This window comes from Hippoglossus stenolepis, chromosome 13 (assembly GCF_022539355.2).
Source record: "Hippoglossus stenolepis isolate QCI-W04-F060 chromosome 13, HSTE1.2, whole genome shotgun sequence".
In the NCBI taxonomy this organism is placed as follows: domain Eukaryota; kingdom Metazoa; phylum Chordata; class Actinopteri; order Pleuronectiformes; family Pleuronectidae; genus Hippoglossus; species Hippoglossus stenolepis.
The window spans coordinates 335,088-354,489 of NC_061495.1; the positions used below are offsets into that span (position 1 = coordinate 335,088).

The 19,402-nt window shown below is 46.9% G+C and overlaps 2 protein-coding genes across 56 annotated transcripts in view; both read left to right on the plus strand.

The window, feature by feature from the left end:
- The window catches only part of LOC118120114 (abl interactor 2-like), an 882,953-nt gene that overhangs the window by 317,040 nt on the left and 546,511 nt on the right, over positions 1-19,402 (plus strand). The window lies entirely within an intron of this gene.
- The window catches only part of ttn.1 (titin, tandem duplicate 1), a 161,173-nt gene that overhangs the window by 76,325 nt on the left and 65,446 nt on the right, over positions 1-19,402 (plus strand). For all 50 annotated transcript variants that reach the window (XM_035174322.2, XM_035174331.2, XM_035174332.2 and 47 more), the window contains 49 exons: positions 24-192; positions 330-599; positions 696-962; positions 1,041-1,319; positions 1,546-1,954; positions 2,387-2,511; positions 2,605-2,871; positions 2,973-3,242; positions 3,318-3,617; positions 3,705-4,007; positions 4,099-4,286; positions 4,395-4,509; positions 4,783-5,070; positions 5,223-5,374; positions 5,651-5,798; positions 5,894-6,071; positions 6,238-6,359; positions 6,620-6,907; positions 7,107-7,403; positions 7,494-7,680; positions 7,787-7,902; positions 8,068-8,367; positions 8,497-8,796; positions 9,234-9,339; positions 9,454-9,650; positions 9,794-10,102; positions 10,193-10,471; positions 10,687-10,986; positions 11,308-11,610; positions 11,726-11,925; positions 12,013-12,196; positions 12,428-12,730; positions 12,924-13,223; positions 13,315-13,433; positions 13,563-13,740; positions 13,860-14,144; positions 14,335-14,628; positions 14,722-15,021; positions 15,141-15,322; positions 15,633-15,762; positions 15,882-16,072; positions 16,473-16,902; positions 17,062-17,367; positions 17,762-17,943; positions 18,033-18,162; positions 18,277-18,428; positions 18,514-18,661; positions 18,747-18,912; positions 19,051-19,202. In XM_035174322.2, the coding sequence (XP_035030213.2) occupies positions 24-192; positions 330-599; positions 696-962; positions 1,041-1,319; positions 1,546-1,954; positions 2,387-2,511; positions 2,605-2,871; positions 2,973-3,242; positions 3,318-3,617; positions 3,705-4,007; positions 4,099-4,286; positions 4,395-4,509; positions 4,783-5,070; positions 5,223-5,374; positions 5,651-5,798; positions 5,894-6,071; positions 6,238-6,359; positions 6,620-6,907; positions 7,107-7,403; positions 7,494-7,680; positions 7,787-7,902; positions 8,068-8,367; positions 8,497-8,796; positions 9,234-9,339; positions 9,454-9,650; positions 9,794-10,102; positions 10,193-10,471; positions 10,687-10,986; positions 11,308-11,610; positions 11,726-11,925; positions 12,013-12,196; positions 12,428-12,730; positions 12,924-13,223; positions 13,315-13,433; positions 13,563-13,740; positions 13,860-14,144; positions 14,335-14,628; positions 14,722-15,021; positions 15,141-15,322; positions 15,633-15,762; positions 15,882-16,072; positions 16,473-16,902; positions 17,062-17,367; positions 17,762-17,943; positions 18,033-18,162; positions 18,277-18,428; positions 18,514-18,661; positions 18,747-18,912; positions 19,051-19,202 (11,164 nt within the window). The remainder of the gene's footprint in view (positions 1-23; positions 193-329; positions 600-695; positions 963-1,040; positions 1,320-1,545; positions 1,955-2,386; positions 2,512-2,604; positions 2,872-2,972; positions 3,243-3,317; positions 3,618-3,704; positions 4,008-4,098; positions 4,287-4,394; positions 4,510-4,782; positions 5,071-5,222; positions 5,375-5,650; positions 5,799-5,893; positions 6,072-6,237; positions 6,360-6,619; positions 6,908-7,106; positions 7,404-7,493; positions 7,681-7,786; positions 7,903-8,067; positions 8,368-8,496; positions 8,797-9,233; positions 9,340-9,453; positions 9,651-9,793; positions 10,103-10,192; positions 10,472-10,686; positions 10,987-11,307; positions 11,611-11,725; positions 11,926-12,012; positions 12,197-12,427; positions 12,731-12,923; positions 13,224-13,314; positions 13,434-13,562; positions 13,741-13,859; positions 14,145-14,334; positions 14,629-14,721; positions 15,022-15,140; positions 15,323-15,632; positions 15,763-15,881; positions 16,073-16,472; positions 16,903-17,061; positions 17,368-17,761; positions 17,944-18,032; positions 18,163-18,276; positions 18,429-18,513; positions 18,662-18,746; positions 18,913-19,050; positions 19,203-19,402) is intronic.

Here is a 19,402-nt window from a genome sequence, read left to right on the forward strand (position 1 = left end):
ACGTCTCCTCTCTCTCACGCCAGGTTCGATGGTTCAAGGACGGCAGCGAGATCAGGAAAGGAAAGAAGTACGAGATAATTTCTAAGGGAGTCCAGAGGATCCTCATCGTCCACAAGTCTGTGTTCGACGATGAGGCAGAGTACGAGTGCGACGCCAGAACCTCCAAGACGTCCGGCATGCTCACCGTCATCGGTGAGGATTCATTTATTCTTTATGTGGAATATTCCAAACTTTTCACAAAATGGCCGCTCTCTGCTGAGGAAACAGGATAAAGGTCGAGACGTACACTCAGGCCAGTGTTCACCTTCTCTTTGTCTTCACGTTCACAGAGGAGGCCGCCAGATTCACCAAGAACCTGTCCAACGTGGAGGGAACAGAGACGGACAGCGTGAAGATGATCTGTGAGGTGTCAAAGGCTGGTGCCGAGGTCACATGGTACCTAGGAGACAAGGAGCTGCCAGAGGGAGGACGCTACGAGCAGATCATGGACGGACGCAAGCGGATCCTGATCATCCAGGATCTGAGGATGGAAGACGCCGGCGAGTACAACTGCAGACTGAGTCCGACCGTCAAGACGTCCGCTACGCTCAAACTGAACGGTGAGGAAGCAGAAAAATACGAAGGTTAGAGGAGAGACGTCTACAAACTGACATTATAAAAAAATTATCTTCTCTCTCTTCTCCCCCCCCCCTCAGAACTGGCAGCTGAGTTCATCGCTCGTCCTCAGAACCAGGAAGTGGTGGAGGGTGAGAAAGCCGAGTTCGCCTGCTCCGTTTCTAAGGAAACGCACGAGGTGAAATGGTTTAGAGGTGATAAAGAGGTGGAGTCCGGGGACAAGTACAATACTATCAGCGAAGGAAAGAGAAGGGCTCTTATTGTGAAAAACTGCAAACTGAAGGATGAGGGTGGCTACGTCGCTCTTATCGGCAGCGTCAGAGCGTCAGCTGATCTGTGTGTGATCGGTAAGAATCTTCCTCTCTTTTATTTATGGTTCTTACAGAGCGAAGGTTTGAATGTAACGACTCTTTACTTTGCTGTAGAAAAACTGAGGATCATCACACCGATCAAAGACACGGAGGTGAAGGAGGGAAGCGAGATCGTGTTTAATTGTGAGACAAACACGGAGGGAGCAAAGGCCAAGTGGCTGAAGAACGAGGAGACCATATTCGAGAGCAGCAAGTACATGATGGCTCAGAGGGACAACGTCTTGTCTCTGAGGATCCGAGATGCTCAGAAGAGCGACGAGGCCATTTACACCATCAGCCTGGCCAATCACAGAGGAGAACAGGCCATGTGCACCGCCAGCGCCAAGGTCGCAGGTAAACTCAGAAAGCTTCTCTCTCTTTATTCCACATGGTTGTTTTTATCAAACTATTCTACACCGAGGTTTGAATTCTCTGCATCATGTTAGAAAGAGTGAACATCCACAATGTCTCTAGTTTAGTTTAACATCAACGAATCTTCTCTATTATTTAAACACTGATCGTCTTTGAGGTGTTTCGCTCTTGTTTTGTCTGACTTGGTTTCCATGCTGCGACTCCTCAGAGGAGAAGCTGAAGTTCCTGGAGCCAATCGAGGACATCGAGACCCAGGAGAAGAAGACCATCAGCTTCAACTGTAAGGTGAACCGGCCTGAGGTGACAGTGAGGTGGATGAAGGCCGGCGTGGAGCTGACGCTCAGCAAACGCATCGTCTACAGAGCCGACGGCCTCAAACACACGGTGACCATCAAGGACTGCGTCATGGGCGATGAGGGCGAGTACACCGCTGTGATCGGAGACGCTAAGTGTGCGGCCGAGCTGATCATCAGCGAGGCTCCGACAGACTTCACCACGCAGCTCAAAGACCAGACCATCACAGAGTTTGAGGACGCGGAGTTCATCTGCAAGCTGAGTAAAGAGAAGGCTTTGGTCAAGTGGTACAGGAATGGACGCGAGATCCGAGAAGGACCCAGGTATCAACATAAAAACATATTTCTCACACGATTTTATAATTTTAAACATATTCAAAGTAAAAACATTGTTCATAGTCGACGAGCAGCAGAGATATTTTATTCTGAAATTAATATGAAGAAAAAGAAACCAACTGTCGGATCAAAGTGTAAACATCAAACCACAGACTTTAAATAAAGATGGCCGACATGATGCCTTATCTAAAGGGAAGCCACATCCCCCCTGGTGGCTGATCATGATTCTGATCAGTTTGGTTTTATTTAGTTATTTGATGATATCAAAACAGGCTGAGAAGTCATGATTGACTTTATTAGGGGGTTGGCAACCGATCGTCTTTATTTACAGTTTGTGTTGACAGCTCAGATCAGAATAGATTCACGTTAGTAATGTGTGTTCAGTTTCATGATGAAGGATTTTTATCGTGCGTTTCTCAGATATCACATGGAGAAAGAAGGAAACGTGTGCAGACTGATCATCAAGGTGTGCAGACCTGATGATGAATGTGAATATGCTTGTGGATTAGATGAGAGAAGAACCAGAGCGAGACTCTTTGTTGAAGGTAAAGTCTTCAATTCTCTTCTTTTAAAAACCTCTGAGGTAAAATCTTCATGTCTTCATGTGTGACAGTGTTTTTATTTTCTCTGTCCCGCAGAGACGCCGGTGGAGATCGTCAGACCGCCACAGGACGTGTTCGAACCCCCGGGCTCGGACATCGTGTTCGAGGTGGAGCTGAACAAGGACAGAGTGGAGGTGAAGTGGTTGAGGAACAACATGATCATCGTCCAGGGAGACAAGTACCAGATGATCAGCGAGGGTAAAGTCCACAGACTGCAGGTGTGTGAGATCAGACCTCGAGACCAGGGCGAGTACAGAATCGTCGCCAAAGACAAAGACGCAAAAGCCAAGCTGGAGCTGGCAGGTAAGTCAACACTGAAATGTTTCACCGAAGACTCTTTCGGGTGCCTTTTTATTGACACAGTTTATTACGGTTTATTAACAAGATGATTGTTTCCTCTGCAGCTCTTCCCAAGATCAAAACCACCGACCAGAATCTGGTGACGGATGCCGGTAAACCCTTCGTCATGAGTGTGCCCTACGATGCTTACCCTCGTGCCGATGCTGAGTGGTTCTTCGAGGGCTCGAGTCTGCCCGTCCAGAACATCGACACGTCCGCTGACAAGACCGAGTTCCGTTTGAAGAGCCCCATCAAGGAGGACCAGGGCCGCTACAAAGTGGTCATCAAAAACAAGCACGGCGAGGGCGAAGCGTTCATCAACCTGGACGTGATTGGTGAGTCTAGGGTCAGATTCATGATGCTGTTGTATGTCTGTGGATGTTTTTTTACATTGTGTTGATGGTTTTCAGACGTCCCCGGACCTGTTAAGAACTTCAGAGTGGTCGACACTGCTAATGGAGAGGTCAGTTTGGCCTGGGAGGAGCCTAAGAGCGATGGTGGAAGCAAGATCGTTGCTTACGTCGTGGAAAGACGAGACGTGAAGCGTAAGACCTGGACACTGGCAACAGATCGTGCTGATGCTCTAGAGTACTGCGTCAGTGGCCTCCAGAAGGACGCCATGTACCTGTTCAGAATCTGTGCAAGAAACAGAGTCGGAAGTGGACCCACTGTCGCCACCGAGGATGCCGTTCAGGCCAAGAACAAGTTTGGTGAGTAACAACCAAAGGTTCCCGCTTGTCTTCACACATCTTCACACGTTTATCCAAATCAAATCCTTAACATGTTTTTGTCCTCAGACGTTCCTGACGCTCCAGAGAATGTCACTGTCGCCAGCGTGAACAAGTTCGGTGCCACCGTCACCTGGGAGCCTCCCAAGTTTGATGGTGGCTCTGAGATCACCGCCTATGTGATAGAGCTGCGCGACAGGACCTCTGTAAAGTGGGAGGCGGCCCTGGTCTGCAGCGCCGCCGACCATTCTGCTGCACTGAATGACGTAGTGGAGAACAAAGAGTACATCTTTAGAGTCCGAGCAGAGAACAAGGCCGGCATCGGCCGACCCAGTGCTGCCACAAACCCCGTCAAGATCATGGATCCCATTGGTGAGTGAAAACAAGCTGTTCAGTTTGTAACCTGATGTCTGTAAAACACTCAAAAGGTTGTTTCATTGGATGCTTTGTGTTTTGGCTGCAGAGAGGCCGAGCCCGCCACAGAACCTGAACTACAGCGACCAAATCAGTTCAGCCGTCAGTCTGACCTGGGAGACGCCCGCCAGCAACGGTGGCAGCATGATCACCGGCTACATCATCGAGAAATGTGATGAAGGCAGTGATAAGTGGCTCCGCTGCAACGCCAGACTGTGTCCAGATCTTTCCTACCGGGTACACCACGATCACCTCAACCATCTTCTCACATGCTAATTGTTAAAAAAAAACGTTACGTGCTGATGTGAAGGTTAACGTCATAACAACGTTGATCTTTCTCTTCAGGTGTCTGGTTTGAAACCGGGTCAGAAGTATTTCTACAGAGTCTGTGCTGAGAATGCTGCCGGCCTCTCTGATCCAGCCGAGCAGCTCGGACCGCTGCTCGCTGACAACCCTCATGGTACGAGAATCATGAATCATCTACATACGTATAATGAAAACTGTATTTATAGATGTCGTCTCAACAAGCAGCAGGACCAAGAGTTTAAAACCTGATTCAACCAAATTTTATTTTCAATCTCATGTAAAATGTTAGAAATTTAAATGTTATTGATTCAGTAAAGTTATACAAAATTACAATGTCCGCAACCAACATCCTCTTGATGGCAGCAAAACGTTTAACCCACTTTTCTCTAAATGAGCCATAAATCTGGAATGTATTTTTTCTCAACAGTCGGTCCGGCCTTTGACCTCAGCGCCTTCAGGAACGGCCTGGAGGTCATCGTCCCTCAGCCTCTCACCATTAGAGTTCCTATCACCGGGTACCCGACCCCCGTTGCCAAGTGGACCTTCGGAGAGAAGGAGCTGAACACAGCAGACGAGCGCGTCTCCATGGTAACGAAGCCCACGTTCACGGAGCTGACAGTCACACCGAGCGTCCGTCCAGACAAAGGCGCCTACGCGCTGCAGCTGGAGAACGACGTGTCTTCTGTGTCCGGAGAGATTGAAGTCAACGTCATCGGTAACATTAAATTCATTCAATAATTAATGTTTCCTAATAGGTGGTGACAGTAAATAAAGGAAGTAGACTTCTAATGTTAGTTTGTCACTAATCTCCTCTTTGAGTTTTTATTCAATCAAACAAAATGATTTCTTCTTCACCTTTTTTCCCAGCATGCCCCAGTGCTCCTAAGGACTTCAAGGTGGCTGAGGTGACACGTCACCACGTCCACCTGATGTGGGAGGCGCCGGAGCATGACGGAGGAAGTCCTGTTACCCACTATCAGATCGAGAAGAGAGAAGTGTCTCGCAAGACCTGGGCCAAGGTACGTCACTTTAGCTCAGTGATGATGTCATACAGAGCGTTTCTCTCTGTGATGATGTCATTTCAGTTCAATTTTATTTGTACAGTGCAGAATCATAATATACATTATCTCAAGGCTCTTTACATAGTGAGGTCGAGACCTGCAGCGAAACCAACAATTCCCACTCACACTTGATGATGTCACAGTTTCTCTCTGTGATAATGTCACACTTTCCACGTCACGGTCAAACTTCATCGTTAAAATATTTTTGTTATTAAAAAATGTGTTTTTTTCCAGGTGGCGACTGGCGTCCTGGACCTAGAGCACACGGTGACAGACGTGATTGAAGGGAAGGAGTATCTGTTCAGTGTCATCGCCTGTAACAAGTGCGGCGCCGGTGAACCGGCGTACATCGACGAGCCCGTTAACATCTCTTCTCCTGCCAGTGAGTCGTTCTTCATGTATCTCCATGAGATCTGACATTTTCATTCCGTTTTTCTAATAAAGAATCTCGTAAACATCATGTTTTTGTTTTCGCAGCTGTTCCTGACCCTCCTGAGAACCTGAAGTGGCGTGACAAGAGCGGCAAGAGCATCTTCCTGTCCTGGGAGCCTCCGAAGTACGATGGCGGTGCCCACATCAAAGGTTATGTTGTTGACAAGTGTCAGCGTGGAACCGATAAGTGGGAACCGTGCGGTGACCCCATCCCTGAGCTCAAGTACGTCTTTGAATACATGGTTTTGTGAATTAGTGTTGTTGTGTTTATATTTGTTCATAAGTTGTGTGTAAGTGTTGTGTGTATATTTGTGTAGAAGTTGTGTAGAAATGTTATTATGTGTTTATTTGTGTATAAGTTGTGTATAAGTGTAGTTGTGTTCTCTCAGGTTCCAGGTCACCGGTCTGATTGAGGGTCAGTGGTACGCCTACAGAGTGCAAGCGTTTAACAAACTTGGCGCCAGTCGTCCCTGCAGAGCGACAGATGAGATCCAGGCTGTGGACGCTAGAGGTGGGTGGTCTGGAGCGTCTTTATTATTCTTCATCTTTCTTCAGCTGATTCCATCAGAGACAAACAGGAAGGAAGCTTCTTGTCAAACTAAAAGATGACGAGGGGTCACAGAATCAGGATCAGGTGTTAATGAAGCAGAATCTGGAGGTTAATGGATCCTGAGCAGTGATGGAATAAAAAAATATAAGATCAGGAGTAAAAGTGATGAGTTTCAGTAACCAATAGAAATAATGGATTCTTTTCTTTAATGTCTCCAACAGAACCCCCAGAGATCCAGCTGGACGTGAAGTTGCTCGCTGGTTTGACCACGAGAGCCGGGACCAAGATCGAGCTTCCCGCTGATGTCAAAGGAAAACCCGATCCCCGCGTGAAGTGGACCAAGGCCGACCATGTCCTGAGAGCCGACAACCGCATCGCCATTGACACGCAGCCAGGACACTCCAAACTCTCCATCGCGGACACAACAAGAGGAGACACCGCCACCTACATCATCGAGGCTGTCAACACGTGTGGACGCGCCACCGCCACCATTGACGTCAACATCCTTGGTGCAGACTCATATCATTATTTATTCTCTGTAACTTTGTTTTATCTCATGCAGAGAAGTGAAACGCAACCATTGTTCTGAAGAAAAGAACCACAAACTCTAAACAAATTAAAAGTTTGAGCTCGAACAACTTCACAAGAAGTTTCTGCCTCTGAAACAGAGGCGTCACTAACCTGGACCTTTTGTCTGTTTCTCTTTAGATAAACCTGGACCTCCTGCAGCCTTCGATATCTCTGAGATCACCAACGAGTCGTGCCTCATGGCCTGGAACCCTCCCAGAGATGACGGTGGCTCGGCCATCACCAACTACATCGTGGAGAGTCGTCAGATGGACAAAGAGGAGTGGGTGAAGCTGTCGGCCACCATAAAACACACCACGTTCAAAGCCTGTAAGCTCACAGCCATGAAGGAGTACATCTTCAGGGTCAGCGCTGAGAACCAGTATGGAATCGGTGCTCCTGCAGAGCATGTGCCAATCATTGCAAAGTATTCCTTCGGTAAGTTTCTGTTATCTAACTCATTGATACAAATCATCAATAAAATGTAAAGAACCAATGACAAATATGATTATTTCCCTACCGGTTCAGATCCTCCTGGTCCTCCAACCAGAGTCACACCCTCTGACGTCGCTAAGGACGCCGTGACTCTGACCTGGTTTGAGCCTGATGAGGATGGCGGTAGTCCCATCACCGGATACTGGATCGAGAAGTTCGATCCTGAGAGCGACAAGTGGATCAGATGCAACAAACTGCCCATCAAAGACACAACCTTCAGGTAAATGATAGCGGTCACAAAATGAGTCATGATGAAGAGGAGGTGAAACATCTTTATTTGCGAAGAAACATTGCTGAATGTATTTTTGTGACATGTACGACTACAGGGTGAAGGGACTCCCCACCAAGAAGAAGTACCGCTTCCGTGTTCTGGCTGAGAATCTGGCTGGACCTGGAAATCCTAGTGTGGAGACCGACCCTGTCCTCATCAAAGATCCCATTGGTTCGTCACATCTCCCTCACACTTACTCTGCTAAAACTGAAGTTTAAAATTTAGAAAATGAAACTAAACTGGAGATCATGAGATTAATAAGATTGGGAGGGAGTCGTTGGATCATTAGTAACAGGACTGGGAACTGTTTGATTATAAAATCACGCTCTTCTTCAGATCCACCATGGGCTCCTGGTAAACCTGTCATCAGGGACATCGCCAAGACCTCGGCCCTGCTGGCGTGGACCCGGCCGGAGCATGATGGTGGAGCCAAGATTGAAGGCTATATCATCGAGTTCCAGAAGACTGGAAGTGAGGAGTGGATCCGGATCGCAGAGGACGTTCCTCAGACCGAGCACCAGCTGCAGGGTCTGATGGAAAAGCAGGAGTACTCCTTCAGAGTAAAGGCTGTCAACAAGGCCGGCGAGAGCGAACCAAGCGAGGCCAGCGACCCGGTGGTCTGCAAGGAGAGACTCTGTAAGTTCAGAACATCGCCGTCTGTGAAGCTGTCAGGGTTTTATCCTGGACTTTAAGGTTTAGGTTGTAGGATCACTGATAGTCAATAAGAGATTAAAGACTCAACACTGGTTGTTTTCTGTTCGACAGATCCTCCCTCAGCTCCTCAGTGGCTGGAGGTGACTAACATCACCAAGATCAACGCCGACCTGAAGTGGCAGGCTCCCAGCAGTGATGGAGGCTCACCCATCACCAACTATGTGGTAGAGAAGAGGGACGTGAGGCGGAAGGCTTGGCAGGCGGTCGACACCACTGTCAAGGAGCTCAAGTACACCGTGAGTCCTCTCAACGAAGGATCACTGTACGTGTTCCGCGTCGCGGCTGAGAATGCCATAGGGACAAGTGAATTCTATGAACTGGAGGACGCCGTGCTCGCCAAAGACACTTTCAGTAAGTTCAGTTATGTGTCAGTGTTTTTGTTTCTCAAGATGCTTTCAGACATGATGAACAGAGAACACAAATGTCCGAGTCTGTGTCTCTGGACATTTTCTGGAACCTTTCCTTCAGGTCTTTGTCCGGCCTCCTGCTGCTCTACAGGCTCCACCCCTCGTCTGAATGTTCCCCACATGTTCCTGTTGTTGTGAACAGAAACCTGGAACCAAACATAACAATAAATATGATGGAGACATGTTTTGACGCCACCTTAACGTGAACAAAGAGTTTAGCTTGAGTTTGCAGTTTTTATTGTTCATACAAAGTTGTTTTATTCACAGGAACACAACTCATCTATGACTCATCAAACCTTAATACATTTGACCTTAAATAATCCTGATCCCAAAGTCAGAATGTTCTGAGAAGAATATTAATGTTTGTCATGTTCTCTGCAGCCACTCCTGGACCTCCTTATGCTCTGACGGTGGTGGAGGTCACCAAGAGACACGTGGAGCTGAAATGGGAAGCTCCCAAGAGCAACGGTGGACGACCTATAACCAAGTAAGACTCAAACCTCTGTCAAACCACATTCACATGAGACACTGAGGAAGAACAGAACTAAAGAAGAGGCCACGAACCAGCACCTGTAAACCCTCTTCCCCGTTTGTTTTTCAGGTACGTGATTGAGAAGAAAGAGAAGTTGGGAACTCGTTGGTTGAAATGCTGCAAGACTCCAGACAAACAGACTCAGTTCAAGGTGACGGATGTAGACGAAGGGTCGGAGGTTCAGTTCCAGGTCAGAGCAGAGAACGAGGCCGGAGTCGGAGATCCGAGCGAACCCACCGAAGTTCTCACCATCGAGGATCCAACCAGTAAGAGATTTATTGTCCTTGACTAAACAGATTTTAGTTGAAAGTAATTTTCTTTTGATTGTTGATAGGTCAAATCACTTGTCCAGTATCAGTATTTAACAGAAAACATGTCAGATGTGTGAACGGACGTTTTATCTCTCCAGGTGCCCCGTCTCCTCCTCTTGAAGTCGCTGTCCCTGACGCCAGCAGGGAGCACATCAATGTCACCTGGAAGCCTCCTACCAAAGATGGCGGCTGCCCGATTACTGGCTACCATGTGGAGGTGGCGGAGGCTCGTCCGGAGCTGAAGTGGCTCCGAGTCAACAACAGACCCATCAAAGAGCTCAAGTTCAGGATTGACGATGGAATCAAACCCGAGAAGAAGTACGTCATCAGAGTTCGTGCCATCAACTCTGTCGGTACTAGTGATCCATCTGAGATCTCCGACAAGGTCTCTACCAAAGATCCAGACTGTAAGTATCCGCACTTCTCGGTTTATTGAAATGGAAAAATGGAACTCTGAAAATGAACCTTGAACAATAATCCTGTCCCCTCATCTCAAGGTGCTCCAACTATGGATTTAGAGGCACAGGATGTGGTTGTGGTTGAGGGTGAGAAGCTGCACCTGAACATCCCCTACAGGGCGATCCCAACCCCCAAGATGATGTGGCAGAAGGACACGGTGGAGTGTAAGGCCGACGACCGTCTCTCCATGACAGTAGAGATGAACAGCGCTCACCTGGAGCTGCTCAAGTGCACACGTGCTGATGCCGGTGCTTATGCCATCACGCTAGAGAACAGTCTTGGAACTGCAACCGGAACCGCCAATGTCAAAGTCATCGGTAAGTTGTCCTAATTATGAAAGTGCTGCAAAACTATGACACACATCTCTTCACGTGTCTTGAGCTTGTATAGTTAATAATTAACTAATAAAAAAAGTCCACACACTTGTCCAGTCTTTTTCAGGTTTTCAGATCAGTTGTTGAACTGAATTCAAGTTTGTAAAAATGTGTTCATCATTGACGATTCATCCTTTAACTTGTCTCCTGAATCGCAGGACTCCCCGGTAAGTGTAAAGACATCACGTCCAGCGACGCCACTAAGAACTCCTGCAAGATCAGCTGGGAAGCCCCAGAGGATGATGGTGGCACGCCCATAATCAGCTTTAGCCTGGAGCGCCGTGAAGCCTCCAAGAAGACGTATATGCCTGTGATGTCAGGAGAGAACGTCCTGACGTGCTCAATCAAAGACCTGTTCATCAACTGTGAGTACTACTTCAGAGTGAAGGCGGTCAACAAGGTCGGAGCTGGAGAATATCTGGAGCTACGCAACCCAGTCATCACCGAGGAAATCAAACGTAAGTTTAGATCAATAACGCAAGACCATGTTAGCATCCTGATATTAGCTTTTAGCTCAAGTACAATTTTACCCAACCACAAGACTCTTGTCTAATTATAATCAACTAATACTTTTCAAAACATCAGTGTCTTATTGTCAAATCAATGCAAAGTGCTGATTTGACAATAAGACATCTCTCGTGTCGTCACACGAGAGATGCGTTTTCAGAAATTAAAAATCAAACAAATTAAAAATTACACAAAATAATTGAACCTTTATAAAGTGTGATTGTAGTAGATTAGTTCAGATATTTATTTTCTGTCTAATGTCGACTCCACAGAGAAACCAGATCCGCCCATCCAGGTGGAGGCTCATGACCCAACGTCCAAGTCCATCACCGTCACGTGGAAGGCTCCGGACTATGACGGCGGCTGTCCCATCCAGGGCTACATCGTGGAGAAGATGGAGAAGGATGGCGACCGCTTCGAGAGAGTCACCCCAAGCCTGGTCCCCAGTTTGACCTACGTGGTGACAGACCTGAAGGAGGATATGGAGTATCAGTTCAGGGTCCGAGCCGAGAACGCCGCTGGAGTCAGCGAGCCGTCACGCAGCTCGCAGCTCATCAAGGCCGCAGATCCCGTCGGTACGAGAAACTACAAGCGTTTTATTAATGAAATCAAAAAGGGTTTTTAGCTCCAAACATTATTTATTTATTTATTATTTATTATTTTAATTTTAAACTCTTATTTTATTTTCAGAAAAACCAAAGGTCACCCTCCACGCCCGTGTACAGTCAGGTTTGTGCATCAAGAAGAACGAGGAGATCCGTATCGACGCCTTCATCTCCGGGTCCCCTTATCCTAAAGTCACCTGGATGAGGAACGAGGAGGACGTCACCAAAGAGCCAACCAAAACGATTGTTCCTGTGGTGAAGAAGAAGAAGAAGACCAAGGCCAAGGTCAGAGTCGTTACTGGGACGTAAGTCACAAGAGTCACAATGTATTTAAGATTTAAGATTTTAAAATTTGGACTTTGGTCCCTTCAGGTTCCAGAACCAGAGCAGGTGTTTGTGTCTCCACTGCGTGAGCGTCTGGGTCTGGATCAGACCAAGAAGGGTCAGTCTGCACTGATGATCCGCGATGCTGTCAGAGTCGACCACGGAAACTACACCATAAAGGTGGAGAACGTTCATGGCGTCGCCACGGCAACCTGCATTGTCAACGTCCTCGGTAAGACTGAAGTTTATTTATTTATATATTATAAAATATAATATTATTTTCATACAGATGAGTCTCTTATTTTAAAATATTTGAATCTTTAACAGGAACAAGTGGCTTTTACAGTATATATATAAATATATATACTGAATGGCGTTTTGTAAAAATCAAATCGAATTGAAACTCAAAATAAATCCACAGGAAGATCAGAATCTAAACTTTATTTATGTTGACCTGATGCAGACAAACCCGGCGCTCCGATAAACTTCACCTTCGATGACATCAGAAACACGTCAGTCATCTGTAACTGGGAGGCGCCTGAAGATGACGGTGGTAGCGAGGTCCTGAACTACATGCTGGAGAAGAGGGACAACAAGAACGATCAGAGCGACTGGATCACCGTCACCTCCACGCTGAAGGGAACCAGCTGCCTCATCACCAAACTCATCGAAGGAAAAGAGTACATCTTCAGAGTCACTGCTGAGAACAAGTATGGCTGCGGACCGCCGTGCATCTCTGAGCCGCTGGTCGCCAAGAACCAGTTCAGTAAGTAAAAACAACTAAATCAGAAAGCTCACATCAAATATATATGATCTTTTTTATTTTTTACTGGAATCCAGCAGCTTTTGATAAAAGAAAAAATTATTTGTATGTTTTAAAAAATTCAATTTCTAAAAGTCACAAGAAAAATGTGTCTTTTTCAATCCCCCACCCCCTCACATTGTGTCCTCCCCCTCAGATGCTCCGGACGCTCCCAACACGCCACGAGTCCACGAGGTGAGGGCGAGCTCCGCCCACATATCCTGGCACGAGCCGAAGGACAATGGCAGCCCAATCCTGGGCTACTGGATCGAGAGGAAGGAGGTGAACAGCAAACACTGGACCAGAGTGAACCGCGCCCTCCTCAACTCTCTGGAGGTGAAGGTCAGCGGCCTGATGGAGGGACTCACCTACATCTTCAGAGTGTGTGCCGAGAACCTGGCCGGCCCAGGGCCCTTCAGTGAGCCCACAGAACGTACCCTCACCATGGACGCCATCCGTACGTTTTTATCATGCAACGTTTGAAGAAAGGAAGAATATTTTTGTTATCATGTGACGTACGCTCAGTTAATGTCTCTGCTCCCCCTCAGTGCCTCCTGGTCCCCCGACGCCATGGATCGTAGACACCGGGAAGAATTCCGTCATGGTGGCGTGGAAGCCGCCGCTGTACAACGGCGGAGGAGACATCCTAGGCTACCACTTGGAAAAGGTGCAGAAACTTTAGTCACAATTCTCAGCTCACATTTGCAGAAAGCGTTGATCTCTTCAGTGTCGTATGGAGAAAAATAAATCTTCAGGGTTTGATGTCAACATCTGACTTTAACCTTTCTGGTCCCAGGTTTTGGCCGGAGAGAAGGACTGGAGTCGCAGCACAGAGTTCAGGTGTAAAGAGCTGACGTACACAGTGACAGGCCTGACCGAGGGAGCAGATTATTACATCAGAGTCATCGCCGTCAACGACGCTGGTCCTGGAGCTCCCGGCGTTACCGAACCTGTCACCGTCATTGAGCCTCAAGGTGAGAATGGGAAATAATAACGAAATAGGAGGTGGTCATTCAGGTGGAATTGGTTTAAGGTTTTAAGAAAAGAAGAATGTTTAGGGTTTTTTATACCTGTCGCTGCCTGTGTCTTGCAGAACCTCCCGCTGTCGACTTTGATGACTCTGTGAAGAACGGCGTCTTCATCAAGGCGGGCGAGTCTCTAAGGCTTCCGGCTGTGGTGATTGGTCGACCCCAGCCAGACGTCAAGTGGGCCAAGGACGAGGGCGAAATTGACAAAGGGAGGATGATTGTGGAGACAGAGGGCAAGAACAGCACTTTGTTCCTCAAGAAGACCGTCAGGGCAGATCACGGAAAGTACCAGATCTCTGGTACCAACAGCAGTGGAACCAAGACGGCTGAGACCAGAGTAGACGTCATGGGTCAGTGTCACAGAAACACACACCAGCATTTATTCATCTGTTCATACCTGTGAAATACACTGAACGCTGATCATACGACCTCCAAACAGTCTGATGTTTATTTTAGTCACGTAAGAATCAACTGAAATGAACTAACCAGGTAACACTTCATCATATTAGAGAAACTCTAAAACTCTCCGTGTTTCTGTAGATGTACCTGGACCTGTGGTCGACCTGAAGGCGGTAACTGTAACCAAAAAGAACATCACCCTCACCTGGTCCGACCCCTTGGACAACGGTGGCAGCGACATTGTCGGCTATGAGGTGCTGAGGAAAGATGCCAAGATGAAACTTTTCCGCCAACCCATTGAGATAGCTTCCTGTAAGTGTGATGTCCAGGGCCTGTTGGCCGGTGAGGAATACGACTTCAGGGTCATCGCAAGGAACAAGTATGGTGATGGAGCTCCTGCTGACCTGGGACCAATCCTGGCTGAGGATGCTAAAGGTGAAGAATTTTTACAGACTGTTGTGTGACAGAATACTGGTGACCTGTTGAAAGGATTGTCCAGTTTGACCAAACTCTCTGAAACTGTTTCAGGAACTCCGTCTGCCCCAGAGAAGCTGCACTACACCGACAGAAGTAATAGCACCATTACTCTGGCCTGGGAGCCACCTCGCACTGACGGCGGCAGCCCCATCAGAGGGTACTATGTGGAGAAGATGAGGTCCGATGGAACAGAGTTTGAAGTGGCCAACTCCAAGATCTTCACAGAGTGCTGCGGAACCATTGAGAGCCTGTCAGAGAACCAGGAATACCAGTTCCGTGTCAAAGCCGTGAATGACGTTGGGGACGGAGATCCATCCAAACCAATCGCCGCGAAGATCCAGGATGATGAAAGTAGGAAGCTTCCTCTTAAAATCCTCATGTTAAAATGTTAAAATTTGTTTTTACAGAGAAACAGAAAATTAGAGTTTTGGCACAAAAGATCAAATTGAACAAATACTTGTTGTCCACAGTCGCTCCTGTGATTACGATCCTGAAGTTCTTCAAGAGCAACTCAATCATCGTGAAGAAAGGTTCCGCCATCGACATCCCAGCTGAGGTGAAGGGACTTCCTCTACCAACCTTCCAATGGATGAAGGATGACGTGGTGATTGAGAAGCCGGAAGGCGAGAAGATGACAATGGAAACTGAGGAGGTGAGAAGCAATTCTTCACATCTGGATTTTAGTTTTAGTTCAGAGTCCAGCAGTTTGTTTTATGACTCAAATCACTGACGTCAGCTGAGAGACAATTTCACCACAAACCCTTCAGACAATGACATGACTGCTGAGTCACAGCTCCCCAGAGGATGATCCCTTTACCTTCACTGATCACCAATAATCAGCCATAGAACAAACTTAAGGGAAGAGTTAAACAATCAGTAATGTTTATTTAATTATTATTTGCTCAGCTGCTATCAGGTCTGTTTGAGAAGCAAATGACAAACGACATTTTTTAAATCTTCAGGTCAACAAAACAACTCTGACAACAAAGATTGCCATCCCAGAAACCATCAGGCAGGACAAGGGCAACTACAAGCTGGTAGCTGAAAACTGCTTCGGCAAAGCTCAGCAAGTCATCAGAGTCGAGATCCTTGGTAAGAGCAAAAAAGCACCAGTTCACATGAGGAACTTTAATCTGCATCATTGTGGGATGAAAATTTTAATGTCTGAGAGTCGTTTTAAACATCACATTAACCCAAACCTGCGTTTTCAGACCGACCTCTTCCTCCAAAGAACATCGTGGTCTCGGACATCAAAGCGGACTCGTGCTACCTGACCTGGGACGCCCCAGAGGACAACGGTGGCAGCGAGATCACAAACTACATCTTGGAGCGCAGAGACGCCAGCAAGAAGAAGTCTGACTTTGATGTTCTCACCATAAACCTGATTGACAGGAGATACGGGGTGAGACTCTCTGCTCTCATCCACGACATCACTCGTTCAACAACAGTCAAACATGAATATTCATTTAAACAGTGAAAAAGAAACAGGGACAACATTAAAGTGAATATTAAGCGCATGTTTTCATTCTTAGATTTAACTTTTTCATATGAACAAGTTTTAATTAATAACAAATAAATATTAGTATAATTAGTTTTAAAACTCAAACCTTTGTCTCGTAATATTGTCTCTTCTTTCCACGTTCTTAGTATCTGTACAGTTATTATTAAATTGTTATAAATAAAATCAAAATAAATAATATGAATTAAAAAAAACTATAAAATCAAGCTTTACCAAAAATGTATCAGTGAAATTGTAACATTTTGATAATCTTTCATCACAATCATCATGTTTTGCTCCTCAGGTTTACAAACTGGACCTGAACGGTGCCTACCAGTTCAGGATCAAGGCAGTGAACAAGTACGGCGTCAGTGACGGCTGTGACTCAGAGAAAGTCCAGCTGAGGGATCCCTTTGGCCTCCCGGGACCACCACGTAACCCCAAAATCATTGCCGCCACAGCGACCACCATGACTGTGACCTGGGACCCTCCTCTGGACAACGGTGGCTCTACCATCCAGGGGTACTGGCTGGAGAAGAGGGAGCGTGGCGCCGTATACTGGGGTCGTGTCAACCGAGCTCCCGTCACCAAACCAGCAGTGAAGGGTCTTCAGTACACTGTGCTCAGACTCATTGAAGGAACCGAGTACCAGTTCAAGATCGCAGCCTGCAACGCTGCCGGAGTCGGACCACTCAGCGAGGCCACAGAGTGCCGCTTCACCATTGATCCGTGCAGTGAGCGTTCACATTCATACACCAACAACAGTTTTATGTCTGTAGCTTCGTTGATCTGCTGCGCAGCGACAGTCACATGTTCTCAGGCATTATAAAGTTATTCATGAATTGGATCATGTGATTGACAGTTAGTTATCTGACCTTTGACCCTTTTCTTAGACCCTCCCAGCTCACCTGGAACCCCCGAGGTTAAAGACAAGACCAAGAGCAGCATCACTCTCAGCTGGACTCCGCCAGACAAAGATGGTGGCAGCCCCATCAAGGGTTACATCATCGAGGTCCACGAGGAGGGCTCTCCTGATTGGAGGAGGGTGAACCCCGCCGACAAGCTGCACCCATCCACAGAAATCACCGTCCCCGACCTGAAGGAGGGCAAAAAGTGCAAGTTCCGTATTTATGCTGTGAACTCCGCCGGCAACTCCGAGCCCGCGAGGATGGCTGACATCCTGGTTCAGGACATCCTGAGTAAGAGTCACACGGTTCACACTGCGGGAACTGACCGTGTTAATATTATTTTTATATATATATATATATATACTGCATATATATATGTTATATTAATATTCAGTTAATGTGTCACTGATATTTTATCTGTACATAAACAATAGTTACTCTCAAACCAAACTTTTATGCTGATGATCTTAAACACAAACCCGTCATCTGGTTCTGATTCACTTTGTAAAAACATTATAAGACTGTTTTACAAATTCACACTAAGCTTTGAGCTGAAAGATTAAACTCTTGACGGTGGAGCTGACTTTTACGATACTGTGTTTACACTGAACGTCGTCATTGACTTAGTCTTCACGTGAATAAACATCAGATCACGTCGGATTAAAACAAGCTGTTTGTTCTGCAGTCGAGCCGACTGTGACTCTGGATCTGAGCGCTAACGACCTGATGAACTGCAGAGCAGGAACAGCCATCAAGATTCCCGCCACCATCTCTGGACGACCCATTCCCAAAGTCACCTGGACCTTTGATGGAACCGCAGAGGCTGAGAAAAAGAACGAAATACACACGCTACCCGTGGACTCAGAGGTCAGACTCTGAGAATCATACATTACATAAAAGTTATTTAAGATAATTTATATATAAAACTTTCTAACATCATGCTGCTTTTTCCTCAGATCTACTCCACCGACACAACCTCGGTGGTTATTATCCCAGAGAGCAAACTGAATCACAGTGGCCGATACATTATCAACGCTGAGAGTCCGGCTGGTCACAAGGTGGTGAAAGTCAGAGTCAACGTGCTCGGTATGTAAAGATTCGAAGATTCAAAGAGTGAAATGCAGCGTGGCTCACAAGACTGTGACACTAAAACAAATGAATCTACTGAGTCTGCTTTTTTCTTGTGTCATGGATCCACAGACCTGCCTGGACCTCCCAGAGAGCTGAAGGTGAGTGATGTGACGAGAGGAACCTGCCGACTCACCTGGAAAGCTCCGGAGTGTGATGGAGGTGACAGAGTGAAGAGCTACTTCATCGAGAAGAAGACGGTGGCGGGCAAAGCCTGGACCAAGGTATGACTCCACACCTGCAGTACAGTAAACTCTGAGCTGTGCGCTTATTGACAGCTAATGTCTGAGACTGGTGTTCTTGTTTCAGGTGAACCCAGCCTGTGCTGCTCAGTCTCTGGTGGTTCCAGACCTGATAGACGGTCAGGACTACCTGTTCCGCATCCGAGCTGAGAACCGCTTCGGCTTCAGTCAATTTGTCGAGACCATCGAGAGTACCAAAGCCCGAGATCCCATCCGTATGTTTCCTTTCGCTTTAATATGACGTTAGAGAAAATCTTCAGACAGTTCATCATGAAGTCACCTGTTTCCATGTGTGTGCAGATCCACCTGATCCTCCAACCAGGCTGAAGATCCAGAACGTGAGGAAGGGCACAGTGACTCTGACCTGGAAGGCTCCGAAGAATGACGGTGGTTTACCTGTGACCCACTACAGCGTCGATCTCCTCTGCTGGGAGGCCAGTCGCACCAAGAAGGAGTCGTGGAGGAGGTAACTGAGCTTGACAGATTTATTTGGTTTCAGTTTTGTGACGATGATATAAACCTGAGTGAAATCAGAAAAAAGGTGTGAAGTTGAGCTGTTTTCAGTCAGATCTGGTTTTTAAGAGATGTTGTTACTTGGCTGCAGGTGTAACAGGAGAGACGTGGACACCACCACCTTCAAGGTGGAGGATCTGACAGAAGGAGACGAGTATGAGTTCAGAGTGGTGGCGCACAATGAGGCTGGAGCGAGCCGACCCTCGTCCACCGTCGGACCCATCGTCATCCAGGACCAGACCTGTAAGTTCATCAACACAGGCACTTGAGAGGTGCATGATGGAAAATCTAGAATCCAATATTTTGGGGATATTTTCACCTGTATCACAAATTTGTGATTCAACTATTCAAAGTGTAAAGTCAAAGTGATGGAATGACCTTTTAATTGAAATCGGTTTATAAATATTAGTTTTTCTCGGTTTAAGTTGAATTTCATTCGATTT